Raw genomic sequence first — 19,463 nt, 5'->3', positions numbered from 1 at the left:
ACAAGCCGCAATGTCAATGCCCATGCTGCAGATTTTTCCGCAGCATTTATGCTGCGCTCAAAAAATCCGCAGCATGTTCATTAATTTTGCGGACACGCAGCGTAATCGCCGCCATTGACTTGCATTGGACCGCTTGACATCCGCATCACTGCATCTGCACAAGCGGATATCACACGGTTTAATGTGCGGATGGTACCCAGGTCTGGAGAAGAGGAGACTCTCATCCAGACCTGGGTACCATAGAAACTGTAAAAAAAAAGAATTTAAAATAAAAAATAAAGAATTATACTTACCTTCCGATGTCCTCAAGGTGTTTTCTCCCCTCCGTCTGGTCTGCTCTATGGGTCGCGGTGTTGTGAAGGACCTGCCATGACGTCATTGAGTCATGTGACCTGTCACATGACTCAATGACGTCACTGCAGGTCCTTCACACCACGGCGAGCAGTGCAAGACACCGGACGCAGCAGAGAAAACACCGGGAGGACATCGGAAGGTGAGTATAATCTTTATTTTTTACCATTCTTATTCTTTTTTTTTTTAACTAACTTGGTCACACTACTATAAATCCATGCCGGTTGCATGGATTTATATAGTGTGACCAAGTTGTCAAGCACTTTTCCAAGTGATGCTAAAATCGCTTGGAGAAGTGCTTGATAACCCGCATGCAGAAATGCATGCAAAAACGCTTGACAAATGCTTCTACCTGGCGGGAAAAACGCATTTAAAAACCGCATGCGTTTTTCCTGCCAGGGAGAAGCGGAAAAAATATGCAGCATTTCTGCATCGTGGGCACATAGCCTTAAAGTTTGAATTCTTGTAAAATGACCCTATTACTGATAGCATTCTCACACCAGAAATAACTCTGCCTTATTCACAAAAGTCCATATTCACAAAAGAATATATTTCATTCTCTATAAATTACTAAACCAGATATTTATTTCAAACACAGAAGTATTAATTTCTTTAAAAAAAAAACAAGATGACGATGTGTTGCGTGAAAACAGCTTGCGTGAACAAAAATATCTGTGCCAGGTGTTATCTTACGAATATTTTAAACTGTGGTTTTGCTGGAAAAAAAATGGCCAAATTGCAGGCAAATCACACGCACGTCAAAGTTGCATGCAACGTGCATCAAGGTCTATGGCAAGTGAGTCATGTGCAACTGCTGGCCAGAGACAGAAAAGCGATCAGAAGTAAGTCAACAGGAATACGGCACTCCTGGATAAATCGGTGCCCGGATAGGGTCCCAATCCAAATCCATGCGCTCTACTGGACATACCCTTATGTTTTAGTCTCTGCCTGCAGTACGGCAGAGCAAAGTGGACAAGCGCGAGCCTGCGATGTCTCTGCGCAGGCGTGAGATTTCGCCCGGCTATGTGGATGACGCAGAAGGTGTTATCCACATCAATCAGAGCAGGGGGACGACGAAGCTGGGAGGAGGGATAGACGATGCTGAGTAAGGTGCTAGTCTTAGTTCAATGAATGAGAAATGGTAGGTCAACACTCCGTATAGCTGTGGTGCTCGTGAAGAGAAGTTATAATGAAGAAAGAGATCCCGGCACTCACGTGTTAAATGAATGGTCTTTAATCCAATGCATACATAGAAATCCAATTCTCTAAGATGTATGCATTGAATTAAATACCATTCATTCAACAAGTGAGTGCCGTGATCTCTTTCTTCACTAGTCTTAGTTCAGACATGAAAAATCTGGTGACAGGCTCCCTTTAAACAAGTTCTAAAGTGGCAGGAGACCTTATCTCTGATATTAAGCATTGCTGATAGTAAAAAGTATTGTTTATTAAAAAACTCAAAGCATAAATTAACTTCAAATGGAAGAATGCTTGGGAGCATTCGATGGGACAAGCTGCATATTTAATCAAATTGTACATGTATGGGACAATAAATACCCTCTTGTTGAACATTGTAGACCTCACCCAAACCTAAAACAGCCAATTACATACTGTCCTGTAAGATTAGACTTTTTACGCAGCACAACAAATACCATGTGAAACATCTGAAGCGGGAATGGGAACAATTGCATATATTCAGTGAATGTTAATAGCTTCTTAAAGTAAGATGACTTTTCTTTCAGTGGATAGGAGGTTCACTATGTAATGAAGAACATGGTTTCAACATTTACATTGTACTAATAAGTATGAAATTCACAATATTAAATGGTTGCTGGAATGCTCACTAATATCAAAGGCTCCTACCAGCCTTGTAAAAGGAATTTTAGATTCTCTACTTTTTATCAGTGAGGTTCACAAGATAATAGACTGAAAATGTAATATATTGCAATTTCTATCTATAATATTCGCTTTATCAATTATTTTATATGGCCAGCATTGTATACTATTACTTAGACCTGTAGTAAAATGCTCTTATAGTATCTTACTTCCATACTTAAAGGCTTTTTCCCACAAACAAAAGTTAATTTGATTCAATAGATCTTGGAATAATAATAACTTTCACAACTGGATGTGATTCAATAAAATGTTCCTCTGCTGAGATAATCTTATAATTGTGCCCCTGCTATGTGCTGTGTAATGGCTGTGTCTGACCATACAGGGACATGGTCAGCAGGGGCATGTTTATAAGATTATCTCAGCACAGGAACATTTTATTTAAACACATCCAATTGTAGAAGTTATTATTATTCCAAGATCTATTGATTAAAACAACTTTTGTTCATGGGAAAGCCCCTTTAAGGTAAAAACCCCTTACCTTTTAGGGTCAATGATCTTGTAAAGTTTTCCACTGTGTGCCTGAGTCATACTTTTACTGCTTGACAGTATGTAGACTTCACCTGTTAAAAATGCCAATATGATATCGAGGTTACACATATTATTTCATGGCATGCCAGAGGCATTTGTCAGATTTCTTATTTAGATGGTTAGTACTCAATCATGGCTTAAAGAAGCCCTCCCATGAAGTTTTTTTTTTAAATGTGTGCATATGTGCATGTAATGTAGTGTGCATGTATTAATATACTCACCTACTGCTGCCTTCTCCAGGATCCAGCTCTGTTTAACTCTTCTTTTCTCCAGCTCCCTCTCTGCTCTATGTGTGAGCCAGAAGTCTATTTTACAATGTAAACCTATGGAGCCTCATTCTTACGCTCCATAGACTTACATTGTAAAGGCTACTTCCGGCTCACACATAGCGCATCGTGGCCTGTAGAATGTGAAGAGCGGTGACGTCACTCAGAAGAAGAGCAGATGGCTCTAGATCCTGGAGAAGGCAGTGGTAGGTGAGTATATTAATACATGCACACTACATTACATGCACATATACACACATTTAAAGCGCACCTGTCAGCAGGATTTTGCAAAGTAAACCACATACACTGTCAGGTGGGTGCTGTTATCCTGATTAAAATGATACCTGCGGTGATGAAATCCGTCCTGTGGTTCTTTTTTAATCTTTACTTTCAGTTTAGAGATAAAGATATGCTTGTGCTTCAGGTCAGCCTGTGGGAGGCGCTCTATCTGGTGCACTGCTTACATATTCATCTGTATGAGCTTATGGCAGGTCACTTTGCCTTAAGTGACCTGCCTCCTATTTTACATAGTGCATATAGTATTGTGGGCTTCTAAAAAAAATGTTCATTCATCAAAATGTTGCTTCTGTACAAGTGCTGTCGATGGCGCACTTGCTGCAGCCAATTTTTTTTTTGCCTCAGTCAATATGGCGCCCACGCATGCGCACTAGCGTATATCTCTTGCCGATAAATGCTTCTGCGCAAGCGCCGGCACCATTTTGATGAAAGGAAGTAAAATTTTGGCTATGGCAAAACGGCGCTGCGCATGGCGCTTGCACAGTATCATCTATTGGCAAGCTATAGATGCTACTGCACATGCGCGGGCACCATTTTGATGGATGAATTTTTGGGGTTTTTTTAGAAACCCACAATACTGTATGCAGTATGTAAAATAGGAGGCAGGTCAGTGAAGGAACAGTGAGCTGTCATAAGATCATACAGATTAATATATAAACAGAGCACCACATAAAGCCCACCCCACAGGCCGACCCCGAGCACAGGCATATCATTATCTCCAAGCTGAAAATAAAGATTACACAAGAACCACAGGACGGATTTCATCACCGCAGGTATCATTTTAATCAGGATAATAGCACCCACCTGACAGTGTATGTAGTTTACTTTGCAAAATCCTGCTGACAGGTTCACTTTAAAGAAAAAAAACTTCATGGGAGGGCTTCTTAAATTATTTCTTTCTGCTGAAGCATTTCAATATAAGTTTGCCAAAGATACTGGCATATTAGTTTCCAATGATTCTTCCACATACTATTATTCAATACTAAACTGTACACAATAAAATCAATACAAAATAAAAACACTTATCAGGCGATTTACCGTAGCTGCAGCTAAATTTTATTCTCAAGAACCCCACATAAAAAAATAACAAATTTACAGATCATATGTATTGTACCTAGTTCGTCTTCCCCAAAACCCAGAATGTGTCCTGTGAAGGGTCCTCTGCATGAGCCTCCGCTGCCAATACAGAATGGTTTCTCCTGCCATTGTTTAGTGACAGAGTTCTGGTGGAGCGTTACAAAGTTTCTGAAAGTACATAAGAATTACTTGCTGTTGCTTTCAAAGAATTAAAAAAATTGCAATTTGTTTAACATTTTAATATATATATATATATATATATATATATATATATATATATATAGAAATATTTACTGGTAATTTTTTCTTTTAACTTATTAATTAAATTACCTCCTCTGATTTAATGGCGACAACTAACTTTGTTACTTTTGTAAAATTGATTACCAAAAAATGAATTAATGAATGGTGATATCTTTGTGAGTAACATACCTAATAGTTATACTCTGGCGATTACTCTAACTTCAGAATTATTAAAAAGTGGCGATTGTACCATTGTGCCAATATGGCCTTTGTAAAGCTATTATGCTGTCTTAGGAATGTAGCTTGGTTTTGAGAATCTGCCACATAAGGTATTTCATTTTTAATATATAATTATTATAATTTAATATATGGCATATATTTGACAAAAGCCCTAATTATTCTTAGGATACGAATAAGCATCAATAAACATGCCGACCACACTGAGCTATACAATGCAAAGTAAATGTTTAGATCATAAACCAAACAATGGTAACAAATGATTTGTTCATGACGGCTTGTGTTACACGTGCGGGTGGTCAAATTTGAGGGAACATTGTTATAATGAGGCCAAACACTGGAGGAAAAAAAAACTAATTGCAAACACAATCTACCCATGTATGTGAAAAAATGTATACAGAGGTAAGTGTAAAACTCTACTCAGAAGTTTAGATCATTGGGGTTCACACTAATTGCTAAACTAAAGTAGCGGAGGCGCTGAACTGAGTCGTGCTGTCCATCAAGACTGAAGACAGACTCCACAGACTTTCTATTAAGCCTGTCTTGAAGATGTTCACTCAATAGTTATGTACATGCTCCTTGGTGTTCGCAAAATAAAACTGAAAAACCACCATTATGTAATTAAAGCAATAACTTGTAACATACCCATAACGGTCTCCAAATACATAACTTCCATATAGCCGTTCCGACTGACAACCTCTGTATATAAAACCACCAACTATTTGTCCATTGCTTAGTGGCTTAAATTCTAAGAGTGGAGGCTCATTTTCTGAAAAAGAAAAGGAACTGTTGTAGCATTAGGACAAAACAGAATGAATCTGAATTATGTCTTTAATATAAAAAAAAGGAAAAGTAAGCCGAGTCCCAAAGATTTTATAGTTAAACATCTCTCACTTTTCTGTTCCTGTTGTGTCCCTATTGTCAAACTTATCAATGTATCAGTACTTGTGTACAAACCTACTCATACATTGGAATATTATGCCGATTTACATTTTTTTATGGCTTAAAGAGGACTTGTCACCAGGTCAAAAGTGTCCAGTTATTGCTTTTAGTTTATTCCTGCTGTTCTCCTGGGTATTCCAGCTTTTTTTCTTTATAAATCTGACATACAGTTTCAGAGATATGGGCATTTTTGTTTTGTGCTAAATTATATGATCTTTACAAGCAGGGTGTGGGTCATAGTATTGTCTGGGGACCTGACTTTAGGCTGCTCTGCATAATTACCATGTGAGCCACACACCCTTGGCAAAGACCATAAATATTAGCACTAAATAAAAAGGCCCATATCTCTGGTACCTTATGATTTCAAAAAAGAGAACGCTCATGGGAGCTGTGGGAATAATTGATGAATGGAAGCATAAATTAACTCAATTTGTCTGTCCCTATCACCTTTTAGGTGCAGCTTTAGATACCATCCCCTACTGGTGTTTCCTGCTGGTGATAGACTTTGTTGGATTCATTCACTTTGCTGTAGTTTGTGTTGATTGCAGCAGTTTTTGTGTGTGATTCCTTTACTCTTTAGGGAACTGCTACTCAAGCGATACCATACCAGGAGCTGCTAAGGACATTCAGGGTAAGCCGCCGTCGAGTGGGGGCGTCATTACGTTATCTTAGGGTGCCAACCTCCGCACTCAGGCAGGGACAGATCAGGGTCAGAAAAGGCCTTTTCCTAGTCTGAACAGGGACCTGTCAGATTCAGATATTTGTCTTCCTGCTTTGTAAGTTAAAAGTGTGAATGTGTTTTCGCAGTCATAACAGAAATAAGTTGATCAGTGACGACAGAGTTTGCCGTGTAAGTTCCTAGATAAGCAACTGCCGATATCTTAGTTTGATCCCTGACAGCATGACATGGGGGTGATTGTAATATAAATTCATTCAACAGCACCAAAATTTAGGCTATCCAGTTGCAAAGTGGTGCTTGAAAGTTTGTGAATTCTTCAGAATTTTCCATATTTCTGCATAAATTTGACCTAAAGCTATATTAGATTTTAAAACTTAATAGTTGATAAAGAGAACCAAAAAAATGAGGCATTTTTTATTGAGCAAAATGTTGCAATATCCCATATATATATATGAGTAGCAGAAATTTTTGCACGTTTTCTCTCAGTATCTAGCGTGACTTGTGCTGTAATAACGGCATCTAAACATTTCTGGTAATGGTTGGTTAGTCCTTTATATCGGCCTGGAGGAATTTTAGTCCATTCCTCCCAACAAAACAGGTTTAACTCTGTTATGTTGATGGGTTGTTGCTTCTGGTCCTTCCACAAAATTTCTAGATGATTAAGCTCAGGACTTTGTCTTGGCCATTCCAAAACATTAACTTTATTCTTCTTTAACCCTTCTTTAATAAAAATGACTTGTGTGCTTTGGGTCATTGCCTTGCTGTATGTCCCACCTTTTCTTGAGATTCAGCTCATTGACAGATGTACTAGTATTTTCCTTTTGAATTTGCTGATAAAATGCAGAATTCATTATTACATTAATGATAGCAAGCTGACCAGGCCCAGATGCAGCCAAATAGGCCAAACCATGATACTACCACCATCATCGAACTTTACAGATGGCATGAGGTTTTTATGCTATGTTTTTCTTTTGTCAAACATAACATTTCTCATCTAAACTAAAAAGCTCTATATTGGTCTCATTTGTCCAAAGAACATTGTTCCAATAGCTTTCTGGCTTGTCTGGTGACCTTTAGCAAGCTGCAGGGCAGCAATGTGCTTTTTGGAGAACAGTGGCTTTCTCATAGCAATCCTGCCATGCACACCATTGTTGCTCAGTGTACTTCTGATAGTGGACTTATTAAAAATTAACATTAGTTAATGCCTTTAGGTGCTTAGAGGTCACCTTGGTTTCCTTTGTAACCTCGTGGACTATAATACTCCTTGCTCTTGGAGTGATCTTTGTTGGTCGACCATTCCTGGGGAGAGTAATTATGGTCTTGAATTCTCTACATTTGTAAACATTTGTCTGACTGTAGATTAGAAAAATCCAAACTCTTTAGAGATGATTTTGTGACCCTTTTCTAGCCTCATGAGCATCAACATCTCTTCTTTTGAGGTTTTCAAAAATTTCTTTCATTCGTACTATACTTCCACAAACATGTGGTGTGAAGATCAGACTTCGATATGTCCCTTTTCTTTATATAAAACTCCTCGCCCTCTCACACCTGATTGTCATCCCTTCAAACACCAAAATTTCACCTTCAAATTATCTGCTAATCTTAAAGGTTCACATACTTTTGCCACTCACAGACATGTGATATTGTATCATTTTCCTCAATAAAAACATTACCGACCCTAGTATTGTTTTACTCATTTCTTCGATTACGCTCTCTTTATCTATTTATAGGACTAATGTGGAAATCTGATGTAGTTTAAGGTCAAATTTATGCAGAAATGTTGAAAATTCTGAAGGGTTCACAAACATTCAAGCACCGCACCCCCGTATATTCTCTATACTTTTTATCATTAAATGTACTGAGAAAATCGTTTTCCCTTTCCCATGTGACTTATTCTGCAGTTTGGATTTATGTATCATGCTGCACTGTTTACCATTTTTATATTCTAAATAACTACCATATTTTTCGGACCATAAGACGCACTTTTTTCCTCCAAAATTTTGGAGGAAAATTGGGGGTGCGTCTTATAGTCCAAATGTTGGGGGGGGGGTGTATATATATACGGAGTGTGGGGGGGAGCGGTAGCGGTGGAGGAGCGGGGCACAGGAGGCAGCAGCTACCCGCTGCAGCCTACACTGTCCCCGCTGCTAAAGAAAATGAATATTCACTGCTCCCCACGCCCCCATTGGGAGTGGGGAGCACTGAATATTCATGCTCCTTAATAGCGGCACACAGCGGAGCAAAGCACGGCTCCTGCTGCTGCCGGAATCCCGTGTGCCCGCTGTAAGAAGGCATGAGTATTCAACCTCTCTCCACGCCCATGGGCGTGGGGAGGGGGTGAATATTCATGCCCTTTAATGAGCGGGCACACGCGATAGCCGGCAGCAGCAGGAGCCGCAGGCTCCGCTGTGTGCCGGCTATGAAGGAGAGCGAAGTCACTGCTCCCAGCGCACACAGTCCCGGCGTGGGGAGCAGTGACTTCCAGCAGCTGATCTCTCCATGTGAGCCGCGCATGGCAGTGACGTCATGCAGGGCTCACATGGAGAGATCAGTGCTGGCAGACAGGATGCAGCGTTGGAGGAGAGAAGAGAGGTGAGTAGGAGTGTTTATTTTTTTTGTATGTGCATCTTGACGGGGATTAGGGGACCATGCATACTAGGACAGGGATTAGGGGTGCCATGTATACCAGGACAGGGATCAGGGGTGCCATGCATACCAGGACAGGGATTAGGGGTGCCATGCATAACAGGATAAAGATGAGGGGGCCATGCATACCAGGACAGGGATGAGGGGTGACATGCATAACAAGATAAAGATGAGGGGTGCCATGCATACCAGGACAGGGATTAGGGGTGCCATGCATACCAGGACAGGGATTAGGGGTGCCATGCATACCAGGATAGGGATGAGGGGTGCCATGCATACCAGGATAGGGATGAGGGGTGCCATGCATACCAGGATAGGGATGAGGGGTGCCATGCATACCAGGATAGGAATGAGGGGTGCCATGCATACCAGGATAGGGATGAGGGGTGCCATGCATACCAGGATAGGGATAAGGGGTGCCATGCATACCAGGATAGGGATGAGGGGTGCCATGCATACCAGGAGAAGGATGAGGAGTGCTATGCATACCAGGATAAGGATGAGGGGTGCCATGCATATCAGGATTTGGGATGAGGGGTGCCATGCATACCAGGATGGGGATTACTGTGCCATGCATACCAGGATTGGGGATGAGGGGTTCCATGCATACCAGGATGGAGTGGTGCCAGGCATACCAGGATGGGGACCACGTATTAAAGGAAGGGGGGGCATATATACCAGGATGGGGGATATTGTCAGAATTGGGGGACATTACCCCTATACCAGTGTCAGCAGAAGACCCCCTCCCCCTTAAAAGTGCATCATGACCACATTTTTTGCTTACATTTTTTTTAAATTATTTTCCTCCTCTAAAACCTAGGTGCGTCTTATGGTCCGGTGCGTCTTATAGTCCGAAAAATACGGTATCTTTTTTTTTTTGCAGAAATGGAAAATCACAATGTAGCCTACCATAATCCTTTCCTTTAATGATCTGTAATATTCGCGAATTTGACCTGTTCTTAGCATTGACATCTGAGCAAACAATTGTTAAATTCATACTGCTATCTTTGGAATGACGATCGACAGCACACCTAAAACGAGAAGTAAGAAGTGAGTAAAATATTCTATATTCTACTTTTTTAAGTATTCACATGTAAAGTACTGTCCTAACTTCCAGGAGCATGTCATAAAGCAGTATGATCTGAGCACATTTATACATAGTTTCATTAAAAAAAAATTCAATATAACCTGTAATTTGTTGATTTAATTTTCTTCTGGGGTTCAGAGCCCACTGGGTGGTCCTACTCAGTGATTCATATCTATCTATTAGGACCAGCCACTGGACTCATAAACCTATGAAGAGCATCCATTTAAATGAATAAATTGCACCTTTCTCCTACAAGAAAACATTTTACCTAAAGAATGTGATCGCCACATGAACAGTTACAAAAAGAAACACTTGTCCTAAATATATTTCATAAGCTTTCTGATAATTCTGGACAGAGTGGTGAGAGATAAATATAGTGGTGAGAGATCTCATAGTAAAAGTCAAAATTTCTCCATTTCTAATTCTAGATAATAACTCCCCCACCTCAATGCTGTAATGTCTGATGAGTGAAGAACGGCAGAGTTTCACAATAACTATGATGGAATCAATCCATTTTAGGATTCAGTTTCTACATGTCTCTTAGCTGCTAAAGGAGTTATTTGATTCAATAGTTTAAAGGGATTGTTGGGAATTTTTATACTAATGGCTAACCTTAGGATACGACAACATTTATAAATGAGGGTACAACACCTTGCACCCCCGCCGATCAGCTGTTCTTGGTTGGATATGCTCAGTTAAGTAGCAGAACTACATAGCTGCATCAACTGTGGCCGGGTGCTGCACATCTCCCCCCTATTAATTTGAATTAAGGGCGGATGTGCAGTACACGGGCGTGGCCCACTCTACAGGTGACAGGGCTGTGTTGTACAAACGAGCACATCCAGCTGTCGCTTGCACTCGGAACAGCAAGCCAGCATGGTGCCGGGAGTTGCACCACCACTGATCAGATATTGATGACCTATCCTAAGGCTGGTATGGCTGTATATTTTACAGAATGATAAACTTTTTAACTGTTTTGTAGTAAACCAATGTACCATCAGTGGCTCAGTGGTTATCACTGCAGCCTTGCAGCGCTGGGGTCCTGGATTTAAATCCCACCAAGGACAACATCTGCAAGGAGTTTGTATGTTCTCCCTGTGTCTGCGTGGGTGTTCTCTGGTTTCCTCCCACACTCCAAAGATATACTGATAGGGAATTTAGATTGTGAACCCCAATGGGGACAGCCATAATAATGTCTGTAAATCGCTGCAGAATATGTCGGCGCTATATAAAAATAAAGATTATTATTATTATAAGTGATTGATTAACGACATATGCAAATTATTCTAATATGCCATTAATTTGCATTGGGCTTCAAAGTTCCAAATCACAGAAATGATATATCCGATTACTACAAGATAGGCATCATTTTTTACTGTTGTTCTACTAACTATACAGTCATAACAATCTTACGGACAGGTTTTCTTCAAATGTAAAGTAAAATAGTTGTGAGCTTATGTGTCGCTCATTAAAGTTGAATGGGCCCCTTTGTTCCTTCACTTTGGACATTTATCACTCATCCAGAGGATAGTGGACTCCACCACTGAGACACCCACTCATCATTTGGATATTGGGCCCCGAGCCATGAGTTCTCTGAGGCCATGCAGTTCAAAGGAGTATAAATGGAGCATTGGTCAGGCATACTTCATTCAAGGTATATGGGGCTGATGGAGACAGCCAACTACAGCATTCTCCTGGTTCATTCAGCCCTATAAACACAGAATAGAGCATGCTCAACCTATAGTGATTAGAAACAGACAGCTTCGGTCGCCTGTCATGTTGACTGCTGGATGGTGTTCCGGTGTTAGTGATCCTTTGGATAGGAGATAAACGTTCATTTTGAAGCAATCCTTCTAAATTGTAAATGAGTGATCCAATGAACCCTCGCTTCACGAAAATCATGCACTCTAAACAAACTATTAATCACCCGACAAACAAGCAAAATGCTAGTTGATTGGATGAAATTATCTTTTGGTTTGTCCAGAACCATCTACTATTAAACGACCGCCAATCAGTAAATATCTACCGAGCGGTGGTCATTTAATGCCACAAAATCGGCTGATGTAAACACACCCATATCTTCTGCCCATTCAAAGTTACATCTTCTTTGTTTCCTCTCTGTGTTTTAAGCGCTTACAACAATAACGTGTGGCTTACCTGCCTGGGTTATGAAGTCCATGTGCAAAGATCTCAGGTGGCTGGTTTGTACTGTTAAAATGAGGATTGCTTCTTGGTATGGAGAAGAGAGCATTGCATCCATCAATGTCAACATCTAATCTTAGTACTGACCCTGTAAAATCACTAAAAAAATCAATGTGATAAAAATATGTGTCAGATGATAACATCTTTAATTGGTTTTACAAAAATAATTTGTGAGTTGTAACACAAAATAAAACAACCTGAACTTACATTGTATGAATATAACTTTATATAACACATAGCTGAAACCAGTGCAGCTATAAATGACCCAAGGATATGAATCAACTTTCATTCTATAGGATGTGCCTTAGAAGGTCAAGCAAATAATCTGCTAGTTGTAACACTATAAAGTAAAAAGTTCTGACTAAATGAACTAAAAGCAGAAAATGAACCATGTTGCTTAACCTCACTATGCCATACGACCCATCATCAAATGAAAAATGGATTGTTTTAGATTTTTGTAGTTTTACCTTAAACCATCCATTTCTTCCATATCATCAATAGTTATCATTCCGTCTCCTAGAAAAATATACAAGAAGCCATCTGGACCAAACAAAAGCTGTCCTCCCAGGTGTTTTCTATGCAGTTCTGCTACTTCAAGAAACATCCTCTCGGTTCTCACATCCACTTGACTGGGATTCTTCCTGTTTTAAAATGAATAATTTAAACTATATATTTTAACAAATTAAGATTTGTCAACATTATTTCAAATTAACTAAATTGAATATCTATCTATCTATCTATCTATCTATCTATCTATCTATCTAAATATCTATCTCTTTTCTATTTATCTTTTCTTATTTCTAATGATATATGTGTGTGCATATATATTTGTATATATATTTATATAGAAACTTTATCTATCTGTACACATATTTACAGTATGTATTTAGTGCTCAGCATAAATGAGTACACCCTCTTTGAAAAGTAAGATTTTAATCAATATCTCACTGAACACAAGAACAATTTCCAGTTTCTTTGTCAAGACTGAGCTTCATAGAACATTTTTTTAACCCATAAAATAAAAGTAAGGTTAATAATGTAACTTTCATTACAAAATCTTCAGTTTTACTGAAATTAATTGATGCAAAAATGAATATACCCCACATAAAAAACAACTACATCTAGCATTTTATATGACCTCCATGATTTTTAAGGACAGCACCAAGTCTTCTAGGCATTGTATGAACAAGTTAGCTATTACAATATCAAATTTGTTCCATTCTTCAAGACCAATGTCTTATAGAGCCTGGAAGCTGAAGGGAAAGTGATGACAACTTGTCTCTTCAGAGTTCCCCATAGGTATTTGATTGGGTTCAGATCAGGAGACATACTTGGCCAATGAATCACTTTCATCCTGTTTTTCTTCAGAAATGCAACAGTGGCCTTAGATGTGTGTTTTGGATCATTGTTATGTTGGAAAAGTGCACGTCTACCAAGGGCATGGAATGATGGTAGCATCTTCTCTTTCAATATAGACAGTACATCTGAGAATTCATGATACTATCAATGAAATCTAGCTCCCTGACACCAGCAGCACTCATAAAAGTCCAACATATGGACACTTCCACCACCATGTTTCACTGTAGGCACCATGCATTTTTCTAAACTAAGTTTTCTAAATGGATGGTGCCTACAGTGAAACATGGTGGTGCCAAGGAAGTGTAAAGCTGTCATCAGAGTAAACAGACAATACTTTGTGGAATTCAAGGTTTGATACATATTCTCGTGTTATACATGTTTCTTGACTCTTTGTTTCCATACATGATCCTTCATACTTATGCTGCTTTCATTTTGAATCTAGAATGTGCACATTCCAACAAGAACAAGGAAAATCATTGCATAAACAGGTGTCCAAACTTTTGAATTGTACGATATATATATATATATATATATATATATATATACATATATACATATATATACAGTACAGACCAAAAGTTTGAACACACCTTCTCATTTAAAGATTTTTCTGTATTTTCATGACTATGAAAATTGTACATTCACACTGTAGGCATCAAAACTATGAATTAACACATGTGAAATTATATACTTAACAAAAAAGTGTGAAACAACTGAAAATATGTCTTATATTCTAGGTTCTTCAAAGTAGCCACCTTTTGCTTTGATGACTGCTTTGCACACTCTTGGCATTCTTTTGATGAACTTCAAGAGGTAGTCACGGGAAATGGTCTTCCAACAATCTTGAAGGAGTTCCCAGAGATGCTTACCACTTGTTGGCCCTTTTGCCTTCACTCTGCGGTCCAGCTCACCCCAAACCATCTCGATTGGGTTCAGGTCTGGTGACTGTGGAGGCCAGGTCATCTGGCGTAGTACACCATCACTCTCCTTCTTGGTCAAATAGCCCTTACACAGCCTGGAGGTGTGTTTGGAGTCATTGTCCTGTTGAAAAATAAATGATGGTCCAACTAAACGCAAACCAGATGGAATAGCATTCCGCTGCAAGATGCTGTGGTAGCCATGCTGGTTCAGTATGCTTTCAATTTTGAATAAATCCCCAACAGTGTCACCAGCAAAGCACCCCCACACCATCACACCTCCTCTTCCATGCTTCACGGTGGGAACCAGGCATGTAGAGTCCATCCGTTCACCTTTTCTGCTTCGCACAAAGACACGGTGGTTGGAACCAAAGATCTCAAATTTGGACTCATCAGACCAAAGCACAGATTTCCACTGGTCTAATGTCCATTCATTGTGTTCTTTAGCCCAAACAAGTCTCTTCTGCTCGTTGCCTGTCCTTAGCAGTGGTTTCCTAGCAGCTATTTTACCGTGAAGGCCTGCTGCACAAAGTCTCCTCTTATCAGTTGTTGTAGAGATGTGTCTGCTGCTAGAACTCTGTGTGGCATTGACCTGGTCTCTAATCTGAGCTGCTGTTAACCTGCGATTTCTGAGGCTGGTGACTCGGATAAACTTATCCTCAGAAGCAGAGGTGACTCTTAGTCTTCCTTTCCTGGGGCGGCCCTCATGTGAGCCAGTTTCTTTGTAGCGCTTGATGGTTTTTGCAACTGCACTTGGGGACATTTTCAAAGTTTGCCCAATTTTTTGGACTGACTGACCTTCATTTCTTAAAGTAATGATGGCCACTCGTTTTTCTTTACTTAGCTGCTTTTTTCTTGCCATAATACAAATTCTAACAATCTATTCAGTAGGACTATCAGCTGTGTATCCACCTGACTTCTGCACAACACAACTGATGGTCCCAACCCCTTTTATAAGGCAAGAAATCCCACTTATTAAACCTGACAGGGCACACCTGTGAAGTGAAAACCATTTCCGGTGACTACCTCTTGAAGCTCATCAAGAGAATGCCAAGAGTGTGCAAAGCAGTCATCAAAGCAAAAGGTGGCTACGTTGAAGAACCTAGAATATAAGACATATTTCCAGTTGTTTCACACTTTTTTGTTAAGTATATAATCCCACATGTGTTAATTTATAGTTTTGATACCTTCAGTGTGAATGTACAATTTTCATAGTCATGAAAATACAGAAAAATCTTTAAATGCGAAGGTGTGTCCATACTTTTGGTCTGTACTGTATATATATATACATACACACATATATATATACACATATACAGTATGTGTATACATTCATACTTATCAACATTACAATTGCAATACCAAAAAGGAAAAGTTGTGGAATTATGGACATCATAGGATTGATAGACATATTAAAGATATGCATATAATGAGGAAATGGAAACAAAATTTTCAAAATATTTCAATTTGTTTATTATTGAGTATGAGCACCATGCGTAGAAATACACGCACTTGTGTTCCTTGACATGTTATCAATGAGGTTATTAATGGTGGTCTGAGGAATGTTCTGCTACACTTAATACACTTTTTCATGCAAAGATCTGTTGCTGGCAGCTCCCTTTGCAATTGCCAACCAATGTTCTCTCAGATGTGCTCCCAGAGCGCTGCCAACAGAGGATCTTGGTGAGTTCTATACCCAAGTGCATTCAAGAAGGCAGAACATTCATCAGACAACCATTAATAACTTCACTGTATTTTTGCACATGGCTCATACTCAAATATGAATAAATCATGATGTTTTGAAAATGTTATTTGCATTTATTCACCATTTGCATATCATTAACATGTCTATCTATCGTGTGATTTCTATAGTTGCATGACATTTCCTACTTGGTGTTGCAAATTTAATGTCAAGTCTACCTATTTCTCTATCTCTCTACATACACAAACATTTTGCATGCTTATATTACTCTGTGATAGTTGACAGTGTCAATAGAAGAAAAAACAGTAACATGAGTGCGTAAAACCACAACAGTACACATGCATACTTTTATGAATGAACTAGATGTTCTAACTATTGCTAATATAATAGACAGCATCACGCTGCTTTTTAGATGCAGTACCTAGATACTGTGTACTCTACAACGCGAAGAATGTGGTCGTGAGGTCCGCTGGCCCAACGCTCTTGGTTGGTGGTGTATGACACATACAGCTTTCCATTTTTCTTATAATTGGGATGGAATGCAAGGCCTAGCAGTCCTCTTTCATCTCCTCCCTGCAGTCAAACGAGAAACACAAAGAATTGTGAAGTTAATTATGTGCTTTATTGTGTTTCAGTTGGAACCAAGAAAAAAAAATCCTTTCTTTCGGACGGATAATCTGTGCCCAAACTTCTTTCTTTCTTCTATGACTACCGCACAAAAAACGATTATAAAACATTTCACTTTGGGAGACTATTTAAGAGTTTGGAAAAGACAATTGTCCTGCATGGTTATCTATGCTCCAGGCTCTTACACTACTTTTGTGAAGTGATTTGTGTGTGTAATCTTTTGGTAGCCATGAAGACAAGTTTAAGTGCTGTAAAGAATTCTTAGCTGGGTTACTAGGTTGCTTGTAGTTTCTTGAAGGCAAATAAAGAAAAAAAAAGTTAATAACATTTAATTCAACTATGCACAACGTATGAAGAAGACGAAAAAAAAAAACACAGCCATGGCTGCCAAGTCCCACTGTCTTGGCAATATGTTTTGAAAACATTCAAATTGCTAGTGTAATATGTAAACCTTTGTTTTACCCTGGAGGCAGCTACATCACTTGTCACAACTCTGGTGGTCCTCACATCATAGCTCCCTGTAGGTACTAACCCGCTATCTCTGATTCCTGCATGGAATTCATAGCTAAGAATGTGGTCAGTGTAAGGAAAGACACTCTCTTTACATAGCAGCATGCAGAAAAGACTTTGGAAGTAATTACATTTCAGACTTTTCAACAGTGAAATGAGAATCAATTTAGCTTTTTTTTAGACGATACATTATATATATTGACAGTAACCTACTCGAAAAATCATAGTGATGAAGACTTGCATAGAAGGTACTAATGAGATCAAATTTGCCCCTTTTGGCATCTGTAACAAATCTAATGGTCAAATGGATTAGGATTAATAATCTTTATAGAGGAGAGAGGTTGGCTATTATTTACCCTTAATCAACTTACTGTACTTTGCCTAATAAAATAACATTTTTATAACAGGATCTCTTAGAATTCTGCATTGTTTCAATCTGCCTGAAACCGTGTGAATAAAAGGTCACCTTGATGTTACCATTTCCCTTGTCAATGATATGTACCTTTACACATTCTAATACTGTCCAATCATACAGTACTGAGAATGGTAACAGTAATATTTATTTATAAATTTTCCATATGAGTAACAGGAAGGGCACAACATAAGAAAAAGTGTTCCAGAATTGTTATTTTATGGGGAATCCAAGCATTTATGGATATAAATGTCAGGATAGCGGCTTTGTCCTGTCTAACACATTCATGACTGTGTATATAGTAAAAAGTGAAAAACGATAAAAAAGGATCCAAGGAGTCAAAACATGGAAAAAAAAATATAAGCACACTTTAGAGTTTTTAGTAAAGGGGTTGTCCACTACTCGGACAACCTCTTCTGAATACCCATTTTTTCCCACGTAAAATAATAACACCTATACTCACCTCCGATGCTGTTACAGTGGTGTCAGCACTGGCTCTCCCGGCGTATGCCTGACATTGTTATATCTAGTGATCATTGTGGCCCATCAGCGCTCTCCCCTCCTTTGGACAAATCCAGACAAATTGAGAGCTGCTGTTCTCTCACTTTCTCTATATGTCAATTACATCTGTAAGAGAAGAGAGTGAAGCCACAGCTGGTTGGCCGCAGGGTTCCCATGACATAATGTCAGGTAAACCCCAGGAGAGCTAGTGTCGACACCGCAAGAATGGTTATTATTTTACTGGGGTGAAAAATAGGGATTCAGAAGGGGTTGTCCGAGTAGTGGACAACCCCATAAAACTGTATGGCATTTACCCATTCATCAAAAAACTACTGATGATATATAATCCCATAACTGGTACCAACCATATAAAATTATACACTGTTTGGTTAAGTTGTATGACATATGGCAACTACCAAAGGCCTAATAAAATTGAAATTTCTAAATATTTGGATGCCCAATATAACTTGTGTCATCTGCTGGAGATTCATTGAAACTACACTAATAACCTGGTGCATAATGACTCAGGGCAAGGGTTGGTGTCGCAGTTGTAGAGTCGCATTCTAGTATATATATTAGTATATATATTATGGCTAAAAGACCTAAGCTCCCCAAGGTTGTGTTAAACTGAACCTAGTATGGAACCCTAATGGGTTAGTAGAATTGGCAGGGATTTGAGTGTTATGCCCATAACTCAGTCACTTTAATGAGGCTATATTACAGCTATGTAAAATTGTTCAAAAGAGAGCTAATTGGATGATTTAGTTGTCTTTATTATTCACTGTTTTTGGATTGATGTTTATTGTGGTTTAAATTACTACATATCACAAAAAAATCACCAGAATGTAAAGTGGAATAACAGAAAATGAATTCTTCTCACAGCCTTGTTTAATAAACCCCTTACTGAATTTTGACTTTTCCAAGCTGTTTTTAACTGGGAAGCTTTAATAAATAGACACAACTTACTTACAGACTCTGGATCCTGAC

General features: G+C 39.0%; 1 protein-coding gene across 1 annotated transcript in view; it reads right to left on the bottom strand.

Annotated features, from left to right (window-relative positions):
* Nucleotides 1-19,463, bottom strand: part of HHIP (hedgehog interacting protein) — a 151,119-nt gene that overhangs the window by 42,756 nt on the left and 88,900 nt on the right. The window contains exons 5-11 of the mRNA XM_073655919.1: nucleotides 16,848-16,999; nucleotides 12,916-13,089; nucleotides 12,404-12,547; nucleotides 10,069-10,190; nucleotides 5,538-5,661; nucleotides 4,453-4,583; nucleotides 2,726-2,807 (exon numbers count right to left, since the gene is read on the bottom strand). Of these exons, the coding sequence (XP_073512020.1) occupies nucleotides 2,726-2,807; nucleotides 4,453-4,583; nucleotides 5,538-5,661; nucleotides 10,069-10,190; nucleotides 12,404-12,547; nucleotides 12,916-13,089; nucleotides 16,848-16,999 (929 nt within the window). The remainder of the gene's footprint in view (nucleotides 1-2,725; nucleotides 2,808-4,452; nucleotides 4,584-5,537; nucleotides 5,662-10,068; nucleotides 10,191-12,403; nucleotides 12,548-12,915; nucleotides 13,090-16,847; nucleotides 17,000-19,463) is intronic.

The sequence above is a fragment of the Phyllobates terribilis genome, unplaced genomic scaffold (genome assembly GCF_046119375.1).
Source record: "Phyllobates terribilis strain yellow unplaced genomic scaffold, ASM4611937v1 Scaffold_1__5_contigs__length_1240528914, whole genome shotgun sequence".
NCBI classification, from domain to species: Eukaryota; Metazoa; Chordata; class Amphibia; order Anura; family Dendrobatidae; genus Phyllobates; species Phyllobates terribilis.
This window is presented reverse-complemented; position numbering and strand designations above follow the sequence as displayed.